Source organism: Nycticebus coucang, chromosome 9, assembly GCF_027406575.1.
Source record: "Nycticebus coucang isolate mNycCou1 chromosome 9, mNycCou1.pri, whole genome shotgun sequence".
Classification (NCBI taxonomy): Eukaryota; Metazoa; Chordata; class Mammalia; order Primates; family Lorisidae; genus Nycticebus; species Nycticebus coucang.
Genome location: NC_069788.1, coordinates 12,277,586 through 12,301,056, shown reverse-complemented (window position 1 = coordinate 12,301,056; position 23,471 = coordinate 12,277,586). Strand labels below are relative to the sequence as shown.

Genomic DNA, 23,471 nt, shown 5'->3' with positions numbered 1-23,471 from the left:
TAGAGGGGTTATTTCCTAATTACAGTAATATTTATGGCAATACCCAAGGAATAAAATGTATTTTTTAAAAAATGTTAATTCTCTTCTAACAAATACAATGAGAAGCTGATATATTTATTGTAAAATATTATTTTATTGTAGAAACTTATACATATATGTAAACATACTCACATATAGATATATATACAGGGTGCCCATGAAGTTCACATGCATTTTAAAAATAGTGTGCATTTTTTTTTTTTTTTTTTTGTAGAGACAGAGTCTCACTTTATGGCCCTCGGTAGAGTGCCATGGCATCACATAGGTCACAGCAACCTCCAACTCCTGGGCTTAAGCGATTCTCTTGCCTCAGCCTCCCAAGTAGCTGGGACTACAGGCGCCCGCCACAATGCCCGGCTATTTTTTGGTTGCAGTTCAGCCGGGGCCGGGTTTGAACCCACCACCCTCAGTATATGGGGCCGGCGCCTTACCGACTGAGCCACAGGCACCACCCAAAAATAGTGTGCAATTAAAAATTGTACATGAAGTTTATGGACACCTGTATATCGCAGTTTTATGTGGGCAGATGTATATGTGTTAAAGTGCAAGGTTTTATTTGCTTTCAGAAAGTTTAAAAAAATAAAGATTTTTTTTTTAACATTATTTAAACACCTCTATTTTAACATTATTTAAATATGTCTATTTTAGTTGTATGGTAATTTTATCTTTTCAGAGCCATTGACAAAACTAAAAAATTCTCTATTAAAAGTGCTATGTGATTGATTATCATCATTAACTACTCTTGCTATGAATAATTCCGATCACCTCTGCTAATTGGTATATCCCTAATAATTGTGAATCAGCCTCAATTGGTAATACTGCCTTCATTTTTGATTATTGCATATTTGAGCCCCTGCATTGGGAGAAATTAAACCTAGAAACTTCTCACACGTACACTATACTTAATTTCAGTGTAGAGAAAATGCCACGTGAAAGTTTTCAGTATTCAGTGGTGGGATGCACACTGTGAGAGTTGTAAGGATGCACAGATGTATTTCAGGTGAGAGGGCCAGTTGCAAAGGTACACTTAGTCCATTAGGCTTTTGCACCATGGTAAATAACTTCCCCCAAGTGGCCTGTTCATGACCTGAATCCTAATTTCTATGGTCTTAAGCCTATATTCTACTATAAATATACGAAAGAGAGCAAGATCTGATATGGCAATGGGGAATTATCTTCACGTAGAAATAATAATTCAAATGATGGGCATGAATTTAGAAGATAAAGAAAGAAGAGCCATAATGTAGTATCAGACACTTGCTATTAGATACTAAGACCTGGCACCTGTCTTCTAAGTATGTACATTATTCACAGTGCCCTTTCGTTGTTTGGTCACTTTAAGAAATCAGTACATTTCCTTCCTTGGGACACATGATCGTCTCAATATAATGAGTTGTTTTATTTTCAGAACTACACTGCCGGCTCCGTTAATGAAAAGTATGTTTCACTTCACTAGTGTCCTTATACTCAGTATTAAAGAATTATATACACGTAATAAAGAATTGTAGGATTAATTTTTTAAACTAATAAACTTATGTTTTGAAATGAGTCTTGGGAATTTACTAATTTATAATTATTCAGGTTGTCGGAGGAAAAATGACTGACTTAGGACGCCTTGGTGCTTTCATCACCAAAGTAAAGAAGGGAAGCCTGGCAGATGTGGTTGGACACCTAAGAGCGGGTAAAGTTTCTTTTTAACATTTAAACATCGTGTTCTCTATGCATGCGTTGCTGGTTTTCAGTATATTTCTATATGTCAACTATGTTTACTAATTTTAATGTATGAATACAAGTATTTTTCCTGATATGGATACTTACCTGTTTCAATGATAAGTTTCAATCTGGAGCGCGTAAGAGCATGAATCTCTTTTACTTATATGAAAATAAATAGGTGAAAAATAGAAAAATTGTTCATTCTACAGATGGCTTCACAACATTGCTATAAAACTTCAAACCTAAAACATTTTAGCTTTGTGAAAAAAAATCCCATATTACTACTTTATTTGTTAGTTTATATTTTAGGCTACAGTAATTACTACAGTTTTTCACAGTGGTCCCAAAAACTTATTCAGGAGAGACATTTATTATAAAACATAATCATGATCAATTTTTTCATACAGATTATGTAATAAAATATTTGTTAGTTTAGATGTGACATATTTAGACTTTTATGGGTGTGCTACCTCTTGGTATTTGTAAATTTATTTATGTTGGGTTGAAATTTTAACATGACAAAATTAGAATCATTTAATATATTTAAATGTACCATATATTTAGTTGTAATATTTTAAAATCTATTTTTGGTAAGGTGTTAACTTTTGATTTTAGATACAATCATATTACACATTTCTTCCAGTCGGTTCTACTATAGTTTAGTAGAAATCATCTTGTTAAAATGTCTTTGTATGCGTTGGCCAAAATGCGCAAAAATTTTAAAGAATTATAAATAATTATCTTTTTATAAACAATTACAAAAAAACAGTTGGCTGAGCTGTAGAATTTAAGATTAATAACCCGCCAGGTGCAGCAGCTCACGCCTGTAAATCCCAGCACTCTGGGAGGCTTAGGTGGATGGATTGCTTGAGCTGAAGAGTTCAGCACCATGCCTGAGTAAGAGCCAGACCCCATCTAGACTAAAAATAAAAAAAAACTAGCGGGGTGGGCTGGTGCTCACCTATAGTCTGAGCAACTCAGGAGGCTGAGGAAGAGTATTGCTCAAGCCCAAGAGTTTGAGGTTGCTATGAACTATGATGCCATGGCACTCAACCCAGGACAGCAGAAGAAGATTAATAACCCATAACACACAGAAAGAGAACATTTCCACACTGTATTTTCAACTTTTAAACTTCAAGATTATAATTCTTGAGAACTTTGGAAAAATGTTCTAGGATTTGTTTAAAGACTTCTCAATGTAATTAATTATTTACCAGAATATCAGTTCAAAAATCATGTTAATTGTTTTCTGTGATAGGAAATTGATCCTGATATGAAGAAAAACGTAATCAGGAATTTTTTCCATCTATTATAAAGCTGAGAGTATATATAGAAATATGGTAGGCTGTTATTTCTTATCAGGGACCAGGATTCAGTAAAAAATAATCAATCAGGGATGACCTTATCAATAAACTAAAGAAAGTCTTTGTCTAATGGCTCAAAAATAAGCCTCAGAAAGTAGGATAATTCTTTGTTGGGTAATGTAAAATAACTTCAACTACAAAACCCTGAGCTTGCAGATTGGGTTATAAACACAGTGGCTTTTGATACTGTCCTTATGTTCTAATACAAAATTACTTGAGAAGTCAAGGAAATACGTCTTCTATATAAAACATCCCATAGTGATTAATTTTATTTATGTAATATCTTCATGAGCCTAGAGCCTGAGAAACTTAGATGTAAAATGTTTAAGTCTCATCTAAAATAACTATAAAAAAAGAAAAGTGTACATTTCACTTAAGCAATTTATGGATTTGAAGAAACTAAAGTGTTTTTGTGGACTCAATTATCTGTTTTATTTGATTTACATTGTAGTTCAGGAACTCTTTCTTCTATTTGAATATCAACATCATGGGCCTAAAAATCTACTGTTTTGTTTTGTTCTGTTTGTATCAGTGTGACTTTTAATTCAACATTTGCAGTCTTGTTTTAATATTGCCATAGCTTTTTCCAGTCCTGACCCCTTTAAGTCTGGGCACTGTGCTGCTACGTGATTTAACCATCAAAAACACAAAAATGACCCTTCAGTGTCTCTTGGTCGTTATTTATTCACGTCCCAGCTCTTAGCACTGCTTGTTACTAATGCTTTCAGCCTTCCAGCAATGTCAGTTGACCCGTAGGTCCCTGGCCAGCTGTGTCCCACCTGCAGGAAGTGGTCAGTACCTCCCATCTACCTCATTGCTTCTCTGCTCCGCTGAAATCCTTTCCACCCTTCAAAATTTATCTAAAGCTACCTTAATTCTGAAGGGGTTCCTGATATCCCATGTGGAGCAATAACTCATTACTACCTCCTTGGTACCACCGGTCTCTACTTCTGTTCCTCAAATGAACTTCTATTATCGCATAAAATATATTTTGTTAAAGTTATTTGTTTTGTATTATTTCTCTACCACCAAATTTAAAGACAGAAAAAAATGTCCTTTTCATCTTTGAATCCTCATTATCTACGTCCCTGCCTGAGGAAATTATCCCTATCTATAAGTAAATAGTGTTGTAGAGATCACATTCTTACTTAGGAGTTATTGATCTGTAATAAACTAGTGTACAAATTGAGTTAATTTGATAATATTAAAAGTTATGTTTTTAGGTTGATGTCTAGAAAGAGAATTTTATAAAGCAGTGCTTTTACAAAATGCTGGTTGAAACTCATGGGTACTAGAATCAATTTAATGGTTTGCATCATTTCAAAAAAAAATTGAAATAGAACATAAGAATAGAAAATATTGGGGTAAGTATGGTTTCATAAAATATTTTTCAGTATATATGTGTATGTATATTTTCATATACATACTTACATTCATACTCACATCTATGTACTGAGACTTTATTTCTTTTGTTGGTCAAAGAAAAATTTGAAAAGATTCCTAATATATTGTAAATTTACAATTATTTAGTTTTTTTTTTGTTTTTGACAGTGAAATGTATGCATTGCAAATTTGAAAAGCTTTTCTGAGTAACTACTTAAGGAAAACTATTGGAAGTTATTTAAATCTTAGTCACAACTGTACTACTTTTAAACCAAAGCAGCATCATGTGCTTTTCACATATTTACTTTTTACTTTTGAGTAGGCAAACCCCTGGGAAAGAAAATCATTGCTTTAAAATAATCCTGGTAAAACAGATTTTTCTATTTTTTTTAAATCCTGTCTAAAAACTAAAAAATTATGTATTTACATCTCATTTTAAAATGTGTAATGAAGATACTGACCCAATATTTCAACACACATTTATTTAACTACTAAAATGTTGTGGATACTGAGAACAACAAAGTAAGCATGAACATCAAAATAAGACACCTCAGTGTGTTTCTGAGACTGAGATATTTCCACGGGGGCTGCCATTTTGAATTAAAGGGCCCTGGGTGGGAACTATTTGGGATTTAACTGCTTCCGTATGTTTTTATGTTTTTCCAAATAATCAAGGGTGAAAATTCTAGTTGGTACAACAACTATACGTTGTTAGCCCATATTTTTAATGCAACATCATGCTACTTCTCATGATTAATCTTAGAATGTTTAACAAATTTACTAAGTAGTGTGTTGATTTTTTTATGATTTTAAATTATCTTCTATTCGTACTTTAATGTTTACAAGATAGATTATGTACAGAATATATGTTTTGAGCATCTGGAAGTGGGTTAACTGTCATGCAACAGTTTTACATCTGCTTGCTTTGTAACTTTGCCATAGCTACCTGCAATGGGTGTGAACTCAAATCTTCTCATGCATTTTTATTCTGTTGTGCATCTGGTGAAGACAAGGAAGCATGACTTAGACTTGGAAACTTCATGCTAACCAATGTTAACCGCTGTTTCTACCAAAATACAACAAGATCTAACACACAGTTTAGTAAGAACCTTTCACCTAAAGAGCCGTCATTTATTATATAGAGGGCATGCTGCTAATTATTATTTTCTAATGTTTCCAAATAGGCTGTGCTAATTCCATCCCATAGCATGAGATTATTTTTATATTATTTCTGGTATATCTTAAAAGATAAAAGTAGTTTTGTGTTGTACTCTTTCGAGAAACCAGTAATATTCCGAAGGGAAAAAAGAAAAACAGAAAAGAAGAAACAAAGTGTTTAGAAGAACCATTTAGCTGACATTCTATGACAATACATTTGCTTTTGAGAGCAGAGCCTACTACAACTAAACGATTTGTATATGTTTTGCATTTCTTTGTTAGAAAAGAGAAAAGATAAGAAAAATAAACAGAATATATAAGGTAAAAAAATACCCTTTTTTTTAAATTCAAGGGGATGAAGTTCTAGAATGGAATGGTAAACCCCTGCCGGGAGCTACAAATGAAGAAGTTTACAACATTATTTTAGAATCAAAATCAGAACCTCAAGTTGAAATTATTGTTTCAAGGCCTATTGGGTAAGGCTAAAAAAACTTACTTCTTAAGTTTAGTAAATTACATGTATTAGCAGGGTTTTAAAAAGAATTTTATACATTCATATAGTACATGTTAACATGGATAGTTTTTTTCCATCAATTATGGGCATACATGTTAGATTTTTTAAACTATAATACTGAATTTTCTCCACCATCTTTTAGAAGCTCCACAATTTAACAATTGTAACACCAAAAAGGTTTGATATATATTTTTCACAAGTGAACTATGAAGTAAAAATATTTTTTTTTCTACTAATTCAGACTCAGTAAGTAGTATTTCTTTTAGGGAACCACAAGCAAACTCTTCTTGTGGTATTTAAAATATTAATAACTTCATATTTCTCTGTGAACTTTTTTATTACTCAACTAAGGATAGAATTTTTTTCTTTCTGTTTACTCATAGGTAGTGTCAAGTCTTATTTAAAATGAAGCAAGAAGTAATAAATATTTGAAGATTACAATAATTGGTGTGATATTTTTAAAACCTCAATTTTCAACATCATTATCTGTAGATAATGGGAGATTTTTCTGTATCTGTATATAGATTTTCCCATGCTGTTAGCTTTGGCTGGCAAACTTACAATGTCCAGAATAAATATTAATTTGCCAGTCTATTCTTTTTGGAAGGCATTTTGAATCATCTCATTATAGTTGGTTGAATGTTTGAATGTATTCTTGAAAATAATTCTTTTTATCCCTATTCTCCAAGATAACATAGAGCCATTAATTCAAGATTTTTTATGTTGAAAGAGTGATAACCTTCATTTTTTTTGTCCTCCTGAATATGTCAATGCAAAACATACAAGAAAGTATAATTATTCTAATTCTCAAAGAATGAAAATGTATGATCATATATACCAAAGAATAATATTAATATATAAAACTCTAAAGTAAGGGCAAGCTTGAAACCAATTTTGAGTAGTGGTTTTTAAAAGACATTTGCAAAATATTGTACATTTCCATGTAGATATTTAAAATAACAACACGACAATTTATGCTAGTTTTCCATTACATATGTTCTAGTGCTGAGGTAAATATGAGGCTGAAAAAGAGGTAAGTAAATTGAAAAATGAATCAAAAGTATAAGAAACAAAATTTAAAATCAAGATTTGTGCACACTGCCACACACTTTCAGATATATAGTGGTTTCAAAGTAAACAGCTAAAACATCACTGACTCATGGTGACTTTAAAAAGTTAAAGACAATTAAAGCAGACTGGAATAACATTATCTTTATTTCTATATGAAAACTACTTAGGAAATAATCATCCACATAGCCAAACTCTAAAGGAGCGTGGATTATGGAATTGAAAGGAATATGGAATACGAAGATTACGATTGAATAAAAATCAGAGCCGGCATCAGTGTCCTGGATAATACATTAGAACCCTAGAAGAATAAGTTTAGCCGTGTTTTAATAATTATGTTAAATGTACATATGTTTAGCAACTATAATTTTAAGCAGAACACAATACTCAAAACTTAATGGCATAGTGAGTTCAGGAATTATTCCAAATATACCTTACACGGACGTTGATCAGCCTAGTCTAAGAGGCATTGGCCATCTTGAGGTATTGACCAACTTTGTGAACCCACCAAAAACAATATTCCTGAGTTTTATATTTATAATTATTAGTCATACTACTCTGCCACCTAATGGGTGATTAGAACTAATTAAGCAGTCTTGTGTAACCATCAAGTGGAAATTTATGCCTGAAAATATTACTGAAGTAATTAACATAAATAAATTTGATTCAAAAATCACTTAATGTCTTTTTCAACAGCTTCCTCACAACTTTCTTTCACACATATATAAGACTCAAAGCCTGTACATGGCTTTAGAATTCCAAATCCTAATATCATAATAGACTATGAGGCTGGTTATTAAAGAAGTCATACTCCCTAAATACATGTTTTTTCCTAGACTTTTTGCAGTTTACTTTTATTTGCTTAGATAATTGAAATGAAGGTACCAGAAGATAAACAGGTGGTTTCTTATGTCTTACGTAATTTAAATTAGTCTCTTAATTATAAATTCACATAAATGATTTATTTAAAATGCTAGTAATATAAAAATATATATTAAAATGTATTTTATAAAATACACAGTATAGTATGTATCGCCATAGTAAAAAGTATAAATTGTAGGTGGTTATGAAGATTACACAAAAAAAGTGAAAATGAGGAGTCTGGAGAACAATCAGACAGAGAGAAAGGTCTTTTTGTTTCCATTCCCTCCAAAAGTGAAAAGAAAATCAAAGCAAAGTTAGGTCACGAGGTAAGTGGTTAGAAATTCTTAAATCATATGCTGATAATTCTGTTGGTAGTAGCTGACTCCAGTCTGCTTTAATGTGTCAAGTTAATATTTGCATACTGTTAATCTCCGTAAATTAATACTAAAATAGCTTTGGAAAATGAGAGGCAAAGTAGTCCTACACAGTATAATTCCCAAACCAGGGTGATTCAGGGTTCTGAAGGTCTTAGTGGGTAATGGGTGAAGCTGAGGTGACGTTAAATATTGCCTCAGAGTTATTTGTAAGCGTGGCAGGAATGGTGTTCTCACAGTCACTCTTTTACCATATAATAAATAGCCATCTATTTAGCTAACTTCAGTATAGAGATTGGAATCTCTATAAAGGGCATATATGTGTATATGTATTATATATTCACATATATAAAATATTTTGGCTTTTTTGTTGCAAGCTTTAATCATTTTTAATTTCCAAAGCAATTCATTCTTTTCATTTTATTAACTTTGCCCATGGTACTTCACCGTATTATTTTATTATCAAGATGTTTCCATCCCTTTCATTCAGTAAACTCTTTCAGATGTGTTTGTAAAGCATACTACTGATTTGTAAAATTTGTGTCATTTTGATTTTCTAGAATTGAAGTAAACTATTACCTTTAACATTTTTTTTTTTTATTTCCAAAACCTGCTGTTTTGGTAGTAAAAATATTGTGGTGATTTTAACCACAATATTAATCTGATTGTTGTCATGGTAAAGTGTTTTGCTATTAAATATATAAAAACTTATTTTTATTCCAGTTTTTTTTGTGTGATGTTTGACATTCATGTACATTAGTAATTGCCTTGATAGTAACTTCTGTCCATTTCCACCTAAAAGGATTTTTTATATCACATAAAGTGGCTATGATTGCCTCAGGGAGGGCGGTTTAGCTGATGGGATTTTCACCATAAACTCTTTCTTTTAGTGACATTCCCCGGATACCTGAGAGCTCCCACCCTCCACTGGAATCTAGTGAGTATTAAGATTTCTTTTGTTATTGTGAAATATATTGAACTAATTGAAAAGTAATTGCCATTTTCTTTAGTTATTTGACATAAGGAATTGCTATGACCGTGAGACCAGAAGTTGTCCATGATGGCAGTCATTGGAAACGCAAAGAAGTTCGATTTTACTCTAAATTTTTTTTCTCTCCTTTTTTTGTGGCTCTACAAAAGTCTTCATTGTCCGTACTATTCTGCATCGTGACAGTCAGGATGCTCACAGAGCTCAGTTAATATACCAGTGATAGTTCTGTTTGGTCTACATGAAAATTTCTTGTGAGATGGATTATTGAGTTTGATTGGTAAGCAGCTCAGTTTCACGAGCAGTCTGGTGAAGGAACTGCCCATAATTACACTACTCCATAGTAAAATGTCTGGTATGATCCTGGAAATGAATGAGTGAAGTATAAAAGTGGACCTCCCTGAACATAATAGGGTCCAGAAACTGAAACTGGGGTGCTGAAAGGGTTATCTGTACAGGAACGAAAGTCACACTGGATGAGAGAAAATTATATTGTGTCCAGTAATATAGAGACAAGTAATGAAGTTTTCAATGATAATGTCATTTATAGAAATAGAAAATACAAGGGGATTTAGGGAAAACCAAGGAAAAAAATGTTTCTAAATATACTTGAAAAAAAGAGACAGAGTAACAAAGACTTTCATAGAGCTGTTTCTTAAAAGTCTTTGGAGGACACAAAATGATGGCGCAAGACCTAATTTAGACTTAAATTGTGAGTGTTGAAAAAATATATAAATAATAGTTCCCAATGAAGATGTACTAAGTTTGGAATGACTGTGAATTCAAGGTAATCTTGAATAATCGCATTCTCTAGACATTCTGTACTGCTGTATGTGTCAGGGTACACAGGGACGATAAAGATCCTCCTGGGAGTGCCAGGGGAGAGCCAGCCTCCTCCAAGTGCAGCTGAAACAAGTTACTTGTGAATTACCAGAGACAACATTCTCAGAGGTTCCAGAGATGCGTTTATAAAATCAAAACTAAGATAGAGGTATATCTGATTTTAAAACAATGATGTTTACATGTGGCTCATAAATCATATTCCATTTGTTTTAGTTTCTAATAAGGACAGTTTATAATATATGATCCATTAGGCAAGATCGTTAACATAACAAGCACCATCTTTCTGACCTCTGAAGCGTGACGCCTTTACATATATGTGAAGTTATACATGAGCTTATACAGTATGATGTCCTCCAGAAATGTAGATGAATACTTTCCAATTGAAGCAAATAAAACATTTTGTTTTACCATAGTAAATATTTTCAGAATAGGCAGTTAACCAAAGAAGATAAATAATAACTTTCTACTCTATTAGAATGAAGTTCTCTTATCAATGGTATCGATTATGTGATTGTGGTTTTATGTTAAATAATAGATGTATTTAACTTTTTATAAAAATAACTCATTACCCGTACTTATAAGTAGTATTTAAAATTATTTTTCTTATTTTAGGTTCCAGTTCTTTTGAATCTCAGAAGATGGAAAGGCCTTCCATTTCTGTTATTTCCCCGACAAGTCCTGGAGCTCTGAAAGATGCCCCACAAGTCCTACCCGGACAACTTTCTGTATGTATTTTGTGCATGTTGGGGACCTTCAGTAAGCTCACTGTCTGGGCCTATCCTTAAAAACATCTGTCTTTCCTGGTAGCCCACAATAAATCCATAGTCATTTGGTGATATAATCCATTCCATCAGTGCTCAGTGCAGTTTAAACTTACTTCCTTCTTCACACCTTTATTCAGAAATATTTATTGAGCCCATACTGTGTGCCTGATGCTCTGAACATTAATTGATAAGTACAAACCTAACTAAATAAATAATCCATTATTTTTGGTGTGCTGTATAAAATTTTCTAAGACAAACATTTATTTAATACATAATAATTTTAGAAAGTCATATTCTAGTCACATAATAAGCTTATAAGCCTGGGGCCTGAGAAATCTAAATTTAAATATTGTTTTTTAACTTCCTAAGAATTTGGTGCAGCTCTTCATTGCCACTGATCACAATCTGAAAAAGCTACCATTTTCCTCTCTATCACTCTATTTTGTGACGTGGGAGAAGATGAAGTGAAGAAATTATGGTTCACTGTTATGAAGGGCCAGATTATGGTAGAAAATGGGATGTTTATACAATTTAAAAACTTCAAATTATTGTAACTTGCTAAAAAATCATTCTACAAATAGCAATCTTTTGCTCCTTTGGAAATATGTGGATTTCTGTAGTTGCTCTTTGCCATTCTTTTGATTTTAATGAGACAAAGTATATTAATAGCTTACTGCTATTTTCAAAAGCTTTATTGGTTTTAATTTTTACTTTTGGGATATTGAATGTGTTTGTATATACACTGAGCTTATTTTGTCTGCCCTTCCATCTTTTTTTTTTTTTTTTCAATATGTGTGTAAGTCTCTCTTACTCTCTACTTACATTTAAAAAGGGATGAAAATCTGTTTTGGTTCTGTGAAAAATACATCTCTGGTATTAACTGGGAACCAGTGGTTCATAGAGATCCACGTTTGAATTCATAATCTGTTCCAAAGAAAAACAAATGAAAATTCATAATCTGTTCCAAAGAAAAAAAAATCTCATGTTAAATTAGCTTATTTTGTTATAATGGCTCTTAATCATGTTCCCAGCATACATCCATCAAGAACATATGCTTATATTCCTTATGCAATCATACAATGAAAAGTAATTTAAAGGGAAAAAAACATTAAAGTGCGCATTGTTAGTTTCAGGTGTCAACACCACTGCCAGAGTGAATGCTCTGCTGTGCTCATGACCATAAGTCTGACAGTAGTCTTTCATCCTGCTATTTCCCCGTTTTTCTAAGCCTGTTATCATTAGGCCTTTGCTAACCAGTGTGATGTGGTTGGAATGTAGCTTTTATGTATCGTGCCCCTTTTGGTTCTTTCCCCCTTCTCTCATGAAAATTAGCCTGATAGGTTGATTATAAAACTTACATAAGAAAAATGCCGGAAAACACTCAGCAGTGCCTGCTGTGAAGTATGCCCATGTACCTATGTTTCCTGATCTTTTTTATATATCATGTATATCATATTCCTGATACAGACCATCCCGGGATTATGGATGAAATGGGTTCTGTAGGTTGGTTCTTAGGTTAAATTTATATGTAATTTGGAACAGGTGCTTTTACCTATTAACCTGTAATAGTCCCCTTTGTAAGTGTGAATTGAACATCATTCAAATGTTTGTAACTCAGGTCTGCCTGTATTGAAAGAAACTCCTATTTTATTTCACCTACCTATGGCACTAGAAAAAGCAGGTAGCCACCCCGTAATCATGAAGACGCTTGCTACCACCAAAGTCTCCTGTTTAGCATTCAAAAAACAAGGGTAAAATTCCAGCATCCCCTCATCTCTTAGTTTTGTAAGAGACTTTTCCCATAGTTTTATTTTAATAGTATGATGTATGAGCATATGCCTTCACACGGCATGCCTGCCAGTTGTAAGTTGCATTGAAAGTGTTCAAACAGGCCGGGAGCAGTGGCTCACACCTGTCATCCCAGCACTCTAGGAGGCCAAGGTGGGCGATCGCCTGAGCTCACAGGTTGGAGACCAGCCTCAGCTAGAGCGAGACCCTGTCTCTAAAAGTAGCCAGGCATTGTGGCGGGCACCTGTAGTGCCAGCTACTTGGCAGGCTGAGGCAGGAGAATCGCTTGAGCCCAAGAGTCAGAGGTTGCTATGAGCTATGATGCCAAGGCACTCTACCAGGGGGTGACAAAGTGAGACGCTGCCTAAAAAAAATAATAATGAAAAGTCAAGTTATAACTGGGTACACTGAAAAATTGATAATTTTTACAGAAATAACATCTTTAATTCTGCTATATTGCATTCTTCAAATATAATTAATATTGTATGTAAATTGTAATATTTCCTTTCTTTGTTGTTTTTAGGTGAAGCTGTGGTATGATAAAGTGGGGCACCAACTGATTGTAAATGTTCTGCAAGCAACAGATCTCCCCCCTAGAGTAGATGGGCGTCCCAGGAATCCCTATGTAAAAATGTATTTTCTTCCAGATAGAAGGTAGTGAAAATATTAGAAAAAATATGCTAAGATCTATTCTAATAGAAAAGGTAGAATTTCCTCCTTGGGGATATATTTTTTAAAATAAAAGAGATACTTCCTTCTGAGGAACACACTAAATCATACCTGAAAAAAATTCCTTGAGTCTCACGTTTATTTGAAAATAACCTGCCAATTTGAAAATTGTCCATTACCTTGTGTGTATCATATATGTATATTATACAGAGACATTATCTTTGATAGTGACACATCATTTAGAATGTTCCTTTGTATGTGTCTGTTAAGTACTGCTTATATTGTAAATGAAATTAGAATATTATTGAACTCTACAGTCTTTTAGACTTTTAAAAAGTTATAAATTAAAAATTGGAAAGTATCAGCGGTAGTATTACGCGTAACTACAGTAGATGGCAGCATATACTTGTTTTTGCTTTTTCATTTACAAAACATACTTATTTTTCAGTGACAAAAGTAAAAGGAGAACCAAAACAGTAAAGAAAGTACTAGAACCAAAATGGAATCAAACTTTTGTCTATTCACATGTACATCGTAGAGATTTTAGAGAACGAATGTTAGAAATAACTGTGTGGGACCAACCGAGAGTGCAAGAAGAAGAAAGTGAATTTCTTGGCGAGGTGACGTATCTTGTAAAGATTCCATTTAAATACTCAACCAGGTCCTTGTGGTGTTTATTCAATGTGATTGATTTAGTTACGTTTTGGCAAAGGTGCTTGACTTACTTGAGAACTGCCCTTTCAGATCCTCATAGAGTTGGAAACCGCGCTTTTAGATGATGAACCACACTGGTATAAACTTCAAACACATGATGAATCTTCACTACCTCTGCCTCAGCCATCTCCTTTCATGCCAAGGCGACACATTCATGGAGAAAGCTCTAGCAAAAAGCTACAAAGTAGGTTAAGGTATTTTTAGATACCACAAAGTGATTATGTTGCAATAGTGAAGTTCGAGATCAACATTCAAAATATTTTTCAAAGGTTTCATTAGAGATCAATGAATTAGAAAATTATTCATCTATACAAAGAAACCCAACAAAAGAATCTTCTCCATTTTCACAATGAAAACAATATAAATAGCAATCGTAGAGTAATTTCCGTTCTGAAAGCTGAATGGCAATCTTGCACGGAACTGGTTGAGTTGTTGCTTGTCTGACTGATGAATAATTTCCATCATCATTATTGGGTTGCTATGTGTAGGGTCTTAATAACCTCACACTTCATGGGTATTTTTAGTGTTGTTTTCCATCAGAATCTTTGTAAAACAAGAGAAAGTATGTTTATTGCTATTTTATTTAGTGATCGGGAGAAATGATACCTGGGTTTTTGAATTAAGACTAAATCTCTAATTTAACAACTAAAACTTAGAAGCCTCATTTTAGTCATCTGGAACCAAATTGTTTTTCTCATGTAAATGAATATTTTCGTGTTAGTAATTCCCTGATCAATCATTTCCTGAAAATTAGTGTTTAATGAAGTATAATTACTAATTTTGGAAGCTAAACATAAATATTTTATAAAAGGCCCTGATGCCCTTTCAATAATATGGGCTCTTAATAGCACTGCAGCCAAGAACTCTGAACCTTTTCTCTTTGAACCTTTTCAGTCCGCCTCATCCCCTCTGAACCACAGAGGACACTTAATTGTGTAGAAAATAGTGTACTATATATACCTCGTTTTAGGCTTTTAATAAAATGCTTTAATTAAAGAATAATCTGAAATGTCAAAAATCTTACTCTATAAAGTGTCTTTGTTTCATGTCTTCAGGGTAATATTACAAGGAGAAAATACTGAGAAAACCTTATTCTTAGAGAACAAACATTTCTTTTAAAAATAGTTGAGTGTTTACTCCGTATTATTCTTATGGAAAAGTATTGAGTTTAATGTACTTAGCTTTTAAAAAATGTGACCATGTGCTTTGCATTTCACAAACTGGTCAGACACAGAGGTATCTGTTTGCCTTCCCGTTGTGCAGGATCTCAGCGGATCAGTGACAGTGACATCTCAGATTACGAGGTTGATGATGGGATTGGAGTGGTCCCTCCAGGTGCGTGGGTGAGGAGCACAGCCCTGCTTCCCTGTGCTGCTTTGCTGGTTCTCACTGTCATTTTCCAGACTTCTTTGGATACTAAACTGAATATTCATAGCACAGAGAGATCAGTATGATATTATTCCATGGTGACTTATGTTTCAAATTAAGAAAGCTTTAAGGAGTCTTTGTTCATTAGAATCCTTGCCTACTTACTCGATGTAGGCAGATTCTTCCTTAGAAGTATAGCTAGCTAGATTAAACAAATAATTATTTCATAATGCTCTTGTGCATAAGTGAAAATGTGAATTTCATTTTGAAAGGATGTGGTTAATTTCATTAAATTAAAAATTCCACTCTTCTGTGTTTCATATTGTATTTCTATGATTGTTCTTCCTCCATTTCTGGAAACAATGTAGCCTTCCATGGAATAGACTGAGAAAGGTGCATGGCAGGGTTTTAAATTGCACGCGGCATGGCTATAACTCTTCATGCTTTTTGTGATGTGTTTACCCTTGATTATACCTAGAACGTATGTACAGGTTTAAAATAAGAAAATTCTGTAGAAAGATTCACTGTTCAGGGCGGCTCCTGTGGCTCAAGGAGTAGGGCACCGGTCCCATATGCCGGAGGTGGTGGGTTCAAACCCAGCCCCGGCCAAAAAAAAAAAAAGAGTCACTGTTCACCTAAAGTCAGTGTCTTCGCTGTATTGTACAAGTCAGTAAAATTTTTATGATGTTGTGTAGTTTAATTCTGATTCTCATCTAACTTTTGTCAGGAAAATATGTAAAATTAAGTACTAAAGTCTTACTTTCTTGCCACTAATCCTGTATTATATTCTTGATTTACTAAGGAAAATGTTATAAATATTCAAATAAGAATATATTAAAGAGATAATCCCGGGACCCATAGATAGGGATTATTAAAGGTAGTTCTTTAAGATCATGTTGACAAATTTCACCTTAATTTGCATAATTTCTCAAATGGGAGTCCCACCTCCCAACAGTTTTGGTAAAATGGAAAGATTCCTCACTAGTGACTAAATTCCCAAGTTGAGGAGATGCAACTTTATAAAACTGGGAGAAAATTAAGGTTTGTTCTCTAAAATCAATTTAAAGAAAATATTCAGAGTTCCTGGTTTTATTGGCTCTGAGGAACCTTAAAATCTCAATTCGAAATGTCCTACCATTGCAAAATTTTAAACTTTCCAATACTTAAAATCTTTAGAACACAGAATTTTAAGATTTGTTTAAAATATTCACTGTCTTTTCTACTTAGGGAACTATGGCAGGGTTTGAAAGCTATTGAGACCACCAGAGCTACATTTTGTTAACTTTATAGTCATAACATTATTGTTATTTAGCTGCTTGAGAAGAATAAAAATAACCATATACAAAATGCACTTATCTGAGGTGAGGCAGCTGGCAGCCCCAAAATTTCAGCGAATTTTTGCAAATTCAGAAAATGGGAAAAAGAAATCTCTAACTCCGCCTCAACTAAAACATTGAGATGAACTTAAAAAAAAATTCCATCTCATTTATGCAAGGTAGATTACATGTTGTCAACAATAAATACATAGCGAAAATTAAGTTACTTTTAAAAGCAAAGAAATATTAACACATCCTTATTTCAGGTTATTTAGTATAGTTTAATATAGTTTTAAATATGAAAACTTTGAATATTATAACATACATTGCCTTTATACATTTAGAACTTACTAATGAATTCTAGAAAAAGTTACATTAAAAGTTGTTACTGTAAGGCCAGAGGTGGTGGCTCATGACTGTAATCCTAACACTTGGGGAGGCCAAGGAGTGAGGATCACTTAAGCTGAGAAGTTCCAGACCAGCCTGAGTTTTTCTAAAAATAGAAAAACTTTCAGGCGTTATGGCTACTGCCTGTAGTCCCAGGTACTCCAGGAGTCTGAGGCTGTAGGATTGCTTGAATTCTAGACTTTCAATTTAGGCTCATGCCACAGCATTCTAGCCTGGGCAACATAGTGAGATTCTGTCTAAAAAAAAAAAAAAGTTAGGACTTTACTCATTTCCCTGAAGTCCCTTCTTAATAATAGAATAAAAGAGAAATTAATTTCTATATGAATACAAAGCATCCAAGAAGAAAATTATTATATACTTTTAAAACAAAGATACAAAAATTCTCTAAAATTTATTTCATAATAACTAATTATACAAAATCTACTTATATCTTGAATATTCTTTGAAATTTTGAAATAGTGCTCTCAAGCCAATATTGGCCTTCCATAATAATTGTATAAATGGTACCAAATGATAATTAAAAATGTTTAAATAATTCAAACCTTGGAAAAATTATCTTTAAAAACTGCCACCTCCTTAATAATTATTTATAATTATGATATTCAATACATGTTAATTTAGTTGGTCTATAGTCTTAAGAAAAACATTTATACACAAAACAAAATAATTTCCTTGCATTTTGATAACAGGCTAAAAAATTCCAAATGTAAAATTATACATTATGCCTTTTATGATTATTACGGGGTGACAGGATGGTTAAGCTTCTTTGGCTTCAGTATTGCCAAATTGTATTTGATAAAATATTAAAAGGCCTTTCTCATACTTTTAACATAGTCCTAAGGTCATGAATTTACAACAGATAAACTGCTGGGGAATATTAGACTATCTTTAACAATGATGTCTCATGGCATAATTTTAAAATAATACAGGAGTTATCAAGTTAAAAAAGAACACTTTTAGCTTTCCAGATAAATTTAAGGTTTTTATGATTTGTTTACATTTTATGTAGTTGCAAATATAATTATTATACTTTGGCCACATAATTTTGTTTTATTTTCCTTGCAGTAATAGAAAGCAATAGCCTTTGTGAAGAGAATTTTAAACTCTAAACTGGTAGGGACTTAAGATTATTGTTTTATCTTAACCAAATCAAAGACAATATAAATATTTTTACTTCAATGAAGAAGTGGCTGTGAGAATTTATTTTTAATTTCAGTTACATTAATCATACTAACTTGATTATGCTAATAATTAATACAATTATGGAATAGTTTCAGATGTCCAAAGTAGACAGTTGCTGCTTGAGGGGGCTTAATTTTCTCTATATTATTCTCTTAGTTTTCTCCATTCATACACTGTCTTCACTTGAAAATTACAGTATTATCTTGTTTTGCACAATTCTGGTCAATATTATAAGCGTGAAGATCTGCTGCTCATTTTTGTTAGTTAAAACTGGTGTGATATCATTTTTATGATGCTTATTTTCTTATTAATAAGACCATCTGCAATTCCACTAAAATATTTTTTCCTTTAGTAGAAAAATTTAAGTGAAGAATTCGAATTTAAAGAGACACCAAATTCTAAGCACTGACTTGTATGTTAGCAATAGTTCACTTTTAAACGTTTGACTTGTGATGCTGAAAAGTTGCTCATTCATTCTGCAAATTAAGATAGCATCCCACCTCACCATGATGTCTGAAGCACCAGTAGTCAAATTCGTATGTAGCATCTCCATAGTACCTTTGAACCAAGCTGTAACCTGTTCTTATGCATGTATATGTTACACTCTGTGTACGTGTACTTAAAACTTCTAACGATAGGGCTAATCATGGTACTGATTGCATGGCATTTAATCTTAATCGGTGCATGGCTGCTTTAAGATAATTTCATACATCCGCTTTAGTGCTTGCATTATAGAAGCATACTGACTTAAGTTTTTTTGTGTGTGTACTCTCACAGTAGGCTATAGGTCTAGTGCTAGAGAAAGTAAATCTACAACATTAACTGTGCCAGAACAGCAAAGAACAACTCATCACCGCTCACGTTCAGTATCTCCTCATCGCGGCGATGATCAGGGAAGGCCGCGTTCACGTTTACCAAATGTGCCATTACAGAGGTAGGCTTTGCAATGGGCTCAGTTCCCCTGAACCATGTAAACTGCTGCAAGACTCTAACTGAAATGAAATAATAGTTTTGGCAATCAAATTATTTTTTTCAGAATCATTTGTAAGCAAAATGCTTTTTTTATTCTTTGCCATACTTATGCAACAACCGATTATTTACTCTCAATAAATTCCCCAGGGTATAGAAGATGTTTATTTCCCAAGCACAGTTTTTGAATAATTGCCTTGTACTCTATTTGCTGGTTTTCTCTCGTTTTGGGATAAGTTGCATGGTAATGAGTCAGAACTATAGAGAGAAGTCACAAAGAGGCTAAGATTAAGGGGCAGAATGGATTTTTAGGAAGTTTAGAATTATCTCTTTGAATAACTTGAAATGCTTCAAAACATAAATAGAACATACAGTACATTGTTCTATTTCATTTATCCTTAAACATACTTCTGAAATTATAATTAAATATGCAGAGAAAAATGGTCCTTGGTAAGGGGAAATGGGTCAGGGGCAAACCACTCATAAAGAATGAGTATGCTTAACTCATTGATGAAATAAATTTTGATAATGATGCAAAGACTTTTCAAGCCATGTGTGTTTGCAGATTACTGTGAATTTCTTCCCTTTAGTCTTTCTACCTGTTTGGGGCAGTTGGTATGCTTTGACACACATGGACTTTTGTAATCATTATAGGAGTTTAGATGAAATTCATCCCACAAGAAGATCACGTTCTCCAACTAGACACCACGATGCCTCCCGAAGTCCAGTTGATCACAGATCCAGAGATGTGGACAGTCAGTATTTATCAGAACAAGACAGGTACTTGTCCAAATTGAGATCTCAACATTATTATTTTTTTGTTCATTCTGTTATTAATATATACAGATGTTGTGGCATAATACATTAGAGAGTAAAAGCATCTCTTCGCTCAACACTGAACTCTCAAGGAATAACTGGTAAAATGCTCTAGTAGAAATGTAACTCTAGGACATATTTGACTAATATCATATTGTTTGAAGTATTTTTTTACAAAATAAAATTATATTTAGCCGATTTTAAAGGTATAGCTTATTGTTTACTTAGATACTGTTCTATACTAAAGAAGGGAATCCATCTAAGCAACTATCAAATATTTTATCTTTTATGGGTCACAATGTTTGGGATGTTATTTAGGTAATCGTAAAAGTTATGTTCTATATTTAATTTAAAACATTTTGGATACTGGTTATCTGAAAGACAGCATTGGCAGAGTTCTATGAGAACTTCAATAATAATATTTCTGTTATATACCTATTTTTTTTGTAAAATTTCTCTTCATAAGATATTCATGAAATGTAAAATATTGATTTGAATTCTTTTTTATATGTATATGCACTTTAGTTCTATATTTGCTTATGAGAAAATATGTTACAGAAATAATTACTGTAAACCTATATTGTGACTATGTTATTCTACCTGCCCACAGACTTTCTTCTGTACCTCTACAATTAGTCTAACCCTGTGCTCAGTATCTGATTTAAGGTTTTATGGTACCTTCCTTGTTGGATAGTCTCTTCTGGCTTTTGAAGTGGAGAAAATTGGGGGATGAGTAGGGAGGTGATAGCAGTGCTCAGTGAGTTTTCTCTGTGGAGTCAAGGACACAGAACCCAACTAGCTCTTCTTGCCTAGATAATTTTCATTTTTCTGTGGGAAGGAAGGCCATGACTTTCAACAGTGGAATCATAATGGGTACCAGGACAGAGAATGGCTCTGAGGAATAGGATCCCAAATGGCTCAGCTTCTGTTTCACTGAGTGAGGGCCACTTTGTCAACATTCATTGGGCCACCATGAATTTAGGTGAGGCGGGAAAACAAAAGGTTTCTTGACTAGGGCAGTCAATATAGTGAAATTAATTTGGATATAGCAAAAGTATCAGTTTTAAAATAAATTATTCTGATCAAGTATACTCTTAGTCAGTTAATAGGGATTATAATATGATATTGGATTTTTCAGTGGCTAGAAAACCCTAGAAAGTTATCACATGTTAAATTACTAAAAAGAAATTAAAAACTTTTAGGATTCCCATTAGTCTCAGAATGGCCGAATTTATAGTGTGTTTTAAGATACTCAAATGTCTGTAATTGGAAATAGATTTCTATATCTTATTTGGGAAAGGTTTATTTTTATTTTGTTTTAATGCTCTGTAAAGTCATTTTGAAATACAATAGCAAACCAGCAACAGCTAGGACTTCTACCATAATGTTTGTATCTTATTGTTTAAAATTTTTAAATGCTGTCATGTTTATTTTTGTTTAACCTCTCAAGCAAATATGCTAGTGCAGACAATCTGGTTTCTTCCCTTTTCATGTTTTCATTGGCATACCATTGGCATAATCCATGTGTCATACTTTATCTGTTTCACTCACCGCCCATCCTGTCTGTGCAGTGAGCTTCTTATGCTGCCCAGAGCAAAACGAGGATGGAGTGCAGAATGCCTACACACGACCAGGTAAATACAGGGATCTGGTTACGGTGACTTGTGTGTGATGACGCTCTTTCCATTCTGCTATTCTTCCGTCTCTCCTGAGTGGTGTTACTACAAATAGGCAAAATAAATTCCCCCAATATTCAAAATTGGTTTTGTTCAGATGGAGGTTATGGAAAAGGTTCCAAATATATTTTATTTTCCATCCAGGCAGACTACTCTGCCATCTGTACCTTCAAAACCCAGAGACTGAAGGGTCTCAAGTCCTAAAAATAAGCAACCAGTTTTTGCACTTAATATTCTAAGTGCTCGCTGTGAGCACACAAAACCTTGTAACCTCCTGTGTAGTTACATTCCTGTCTAGTCACTAGAGGTCTTATTTCTGTGTTGGCTGTTTTTTTTTTTTTTTTGTGACTATAATTTTGATGTTTTAGTCTTTTTAATTTCTTTTTGAGATCTACTATTGTTTTACATTCTGTTCACTCCTCTTTTCTTTTCTTTTTTTTTTTTGTGGTTTTTTGGCCTGAGCCGGGTTTGAACCCGCCACCTCTGGTATATGGGGCAGCACCCTACTCCTTTGAGCCACAGGTGCCGCCCCGTTCTGTTCACTCTTAATAACATCCTTAGCAGTTCATCCTGAATGAGTGAGCTTAACTACTGCAGTACAAACCTCCTCATACAGACATATAACAATATGATTGCTCTTTAGGAAATGAAGGGGAAAATATACAGAATTTCCACTTCCGCATTGGAGCTTAGAGTCTGGTGCTTTATGTCAGTCTCATTACGCCTTAAATTTTATATCCAAAGTAATACTTCTTATAGATTATTCATAGCATATAATCTACCAATACTCATTTAAATTTGAAGTTAATATAAAAAAAGTAAGGTAGTAGTGAGACCAACACAAATACAAACTTTTATGTAATATTTTAGGCAATGAAAAGGAAGAGGAAAGAGAAAGAAAAGAGTAGGCTGGAAGGACAAATGCGAGAGTCGCTGTATCTGTGGTCCGTGGGGTTCTGCTCACTAATACAGACACGATTGGAACTTTTTCGTGTTTAAAATAGTCTTACTGATAGCTATGGCCACATCCACTCAGAGAGCCACAGGAAAAAATGAGAAATTATTAGTTCTGCTGACCATCTGAAGAAAAAATACAAAATCATAAGTACTGTAAAAATTAACTCAAATTATTTATAATGCTGAACTATCCATGCTTATTATTAGCTGTTTTTCCTGAGAAATCCTTTATTTACAAGAATGGTTTGTTTACTGATTCTGAAAGTTCACTCATAGTCCTGTTGTTGTGACTACAACTATTAGAAAAAGAAAAGAAACAAACCACACACACACAATCTTTATATCTATTAAGGTACCTGGTGTGTGCCTGCCATCCAATGTGGGACTATTTTCTGGGATTTGTTCACACACCAGCAGTCTAAATAGAATAACCAAAGCTATGTTTTCTCTCCCTGATTTTATTCTTGTAGTAAAATATCAGGATATGCAAAATATGATATAGTTGCTTAATTTTAGAGTTTTATCCTTAAGATTAG

General features: G+C 33.3%; 1 protein-coding gene across 41 annotated transcripts in view; it reads left to right on the top strand.

Moving 5' to 3' along the window:
* RIMS1 (regulating synaptic membrane exocytosis 1) overlaps positions 1 to 23,471 on the top strand; it is a 546,022-nt gene that overhangs the window by 358,641 nt on the left and 163,910 nt on the right. For 31 of the 41 annotated variants that reach the window (XM_053601816.1, XM_053601830.1, XM_053601821.1 and 28 more), the window contains 11 exons: positions 1,621 to 1,720; positions 6,010 to 6,133; positions 9,368 to 9,414; positions 10,921 to 11,033; positions 13,384 to 13,514; positions 13,978 to 14,149; positions 14,274 to 14,427; positions 15,507 to 15,578; positions 19,295 to 19,451; positions 20,141 to 20,266; positions 21,874 to 21,936. In XM_053601816.1, the coding sequence (XP_053457791.1) occupies positions 1,621 to 1,720; positions 6,010 to 6,133; positions 9,368 to 9,414; positions 10,921 to 11,033; positions 13,384 to 13,514; positions 13,978 to 14,149; positions 14,274 to 14,427; positions 15,507 to 15,578; positions 19,295 to 19,451; positions 20,141 to 20,266; positions 21,874 to 21,936 (1,259 nt within the window). The remainder of the gene's footprint in view (positions 1 to 1,620; positions 1,721 to 6,009; positions 6,134 to 9,367; positions 9,415 to 10,920; positions 11,034 to 13,383; positions 13,515 to 13,977; positions 14,150 to 14,273; positions 14,428 to 15,506; positions 15,579 to 19,294; positions 19,452 to 20,140; positions 20,267 to 21,873; positions 21,937 to 23,471) is intronic. The other 10 variants (XM_053601832.1, XM_053601824.1, XM_053601831.1 and 7 more) reach the window with 1 other exon arrangement.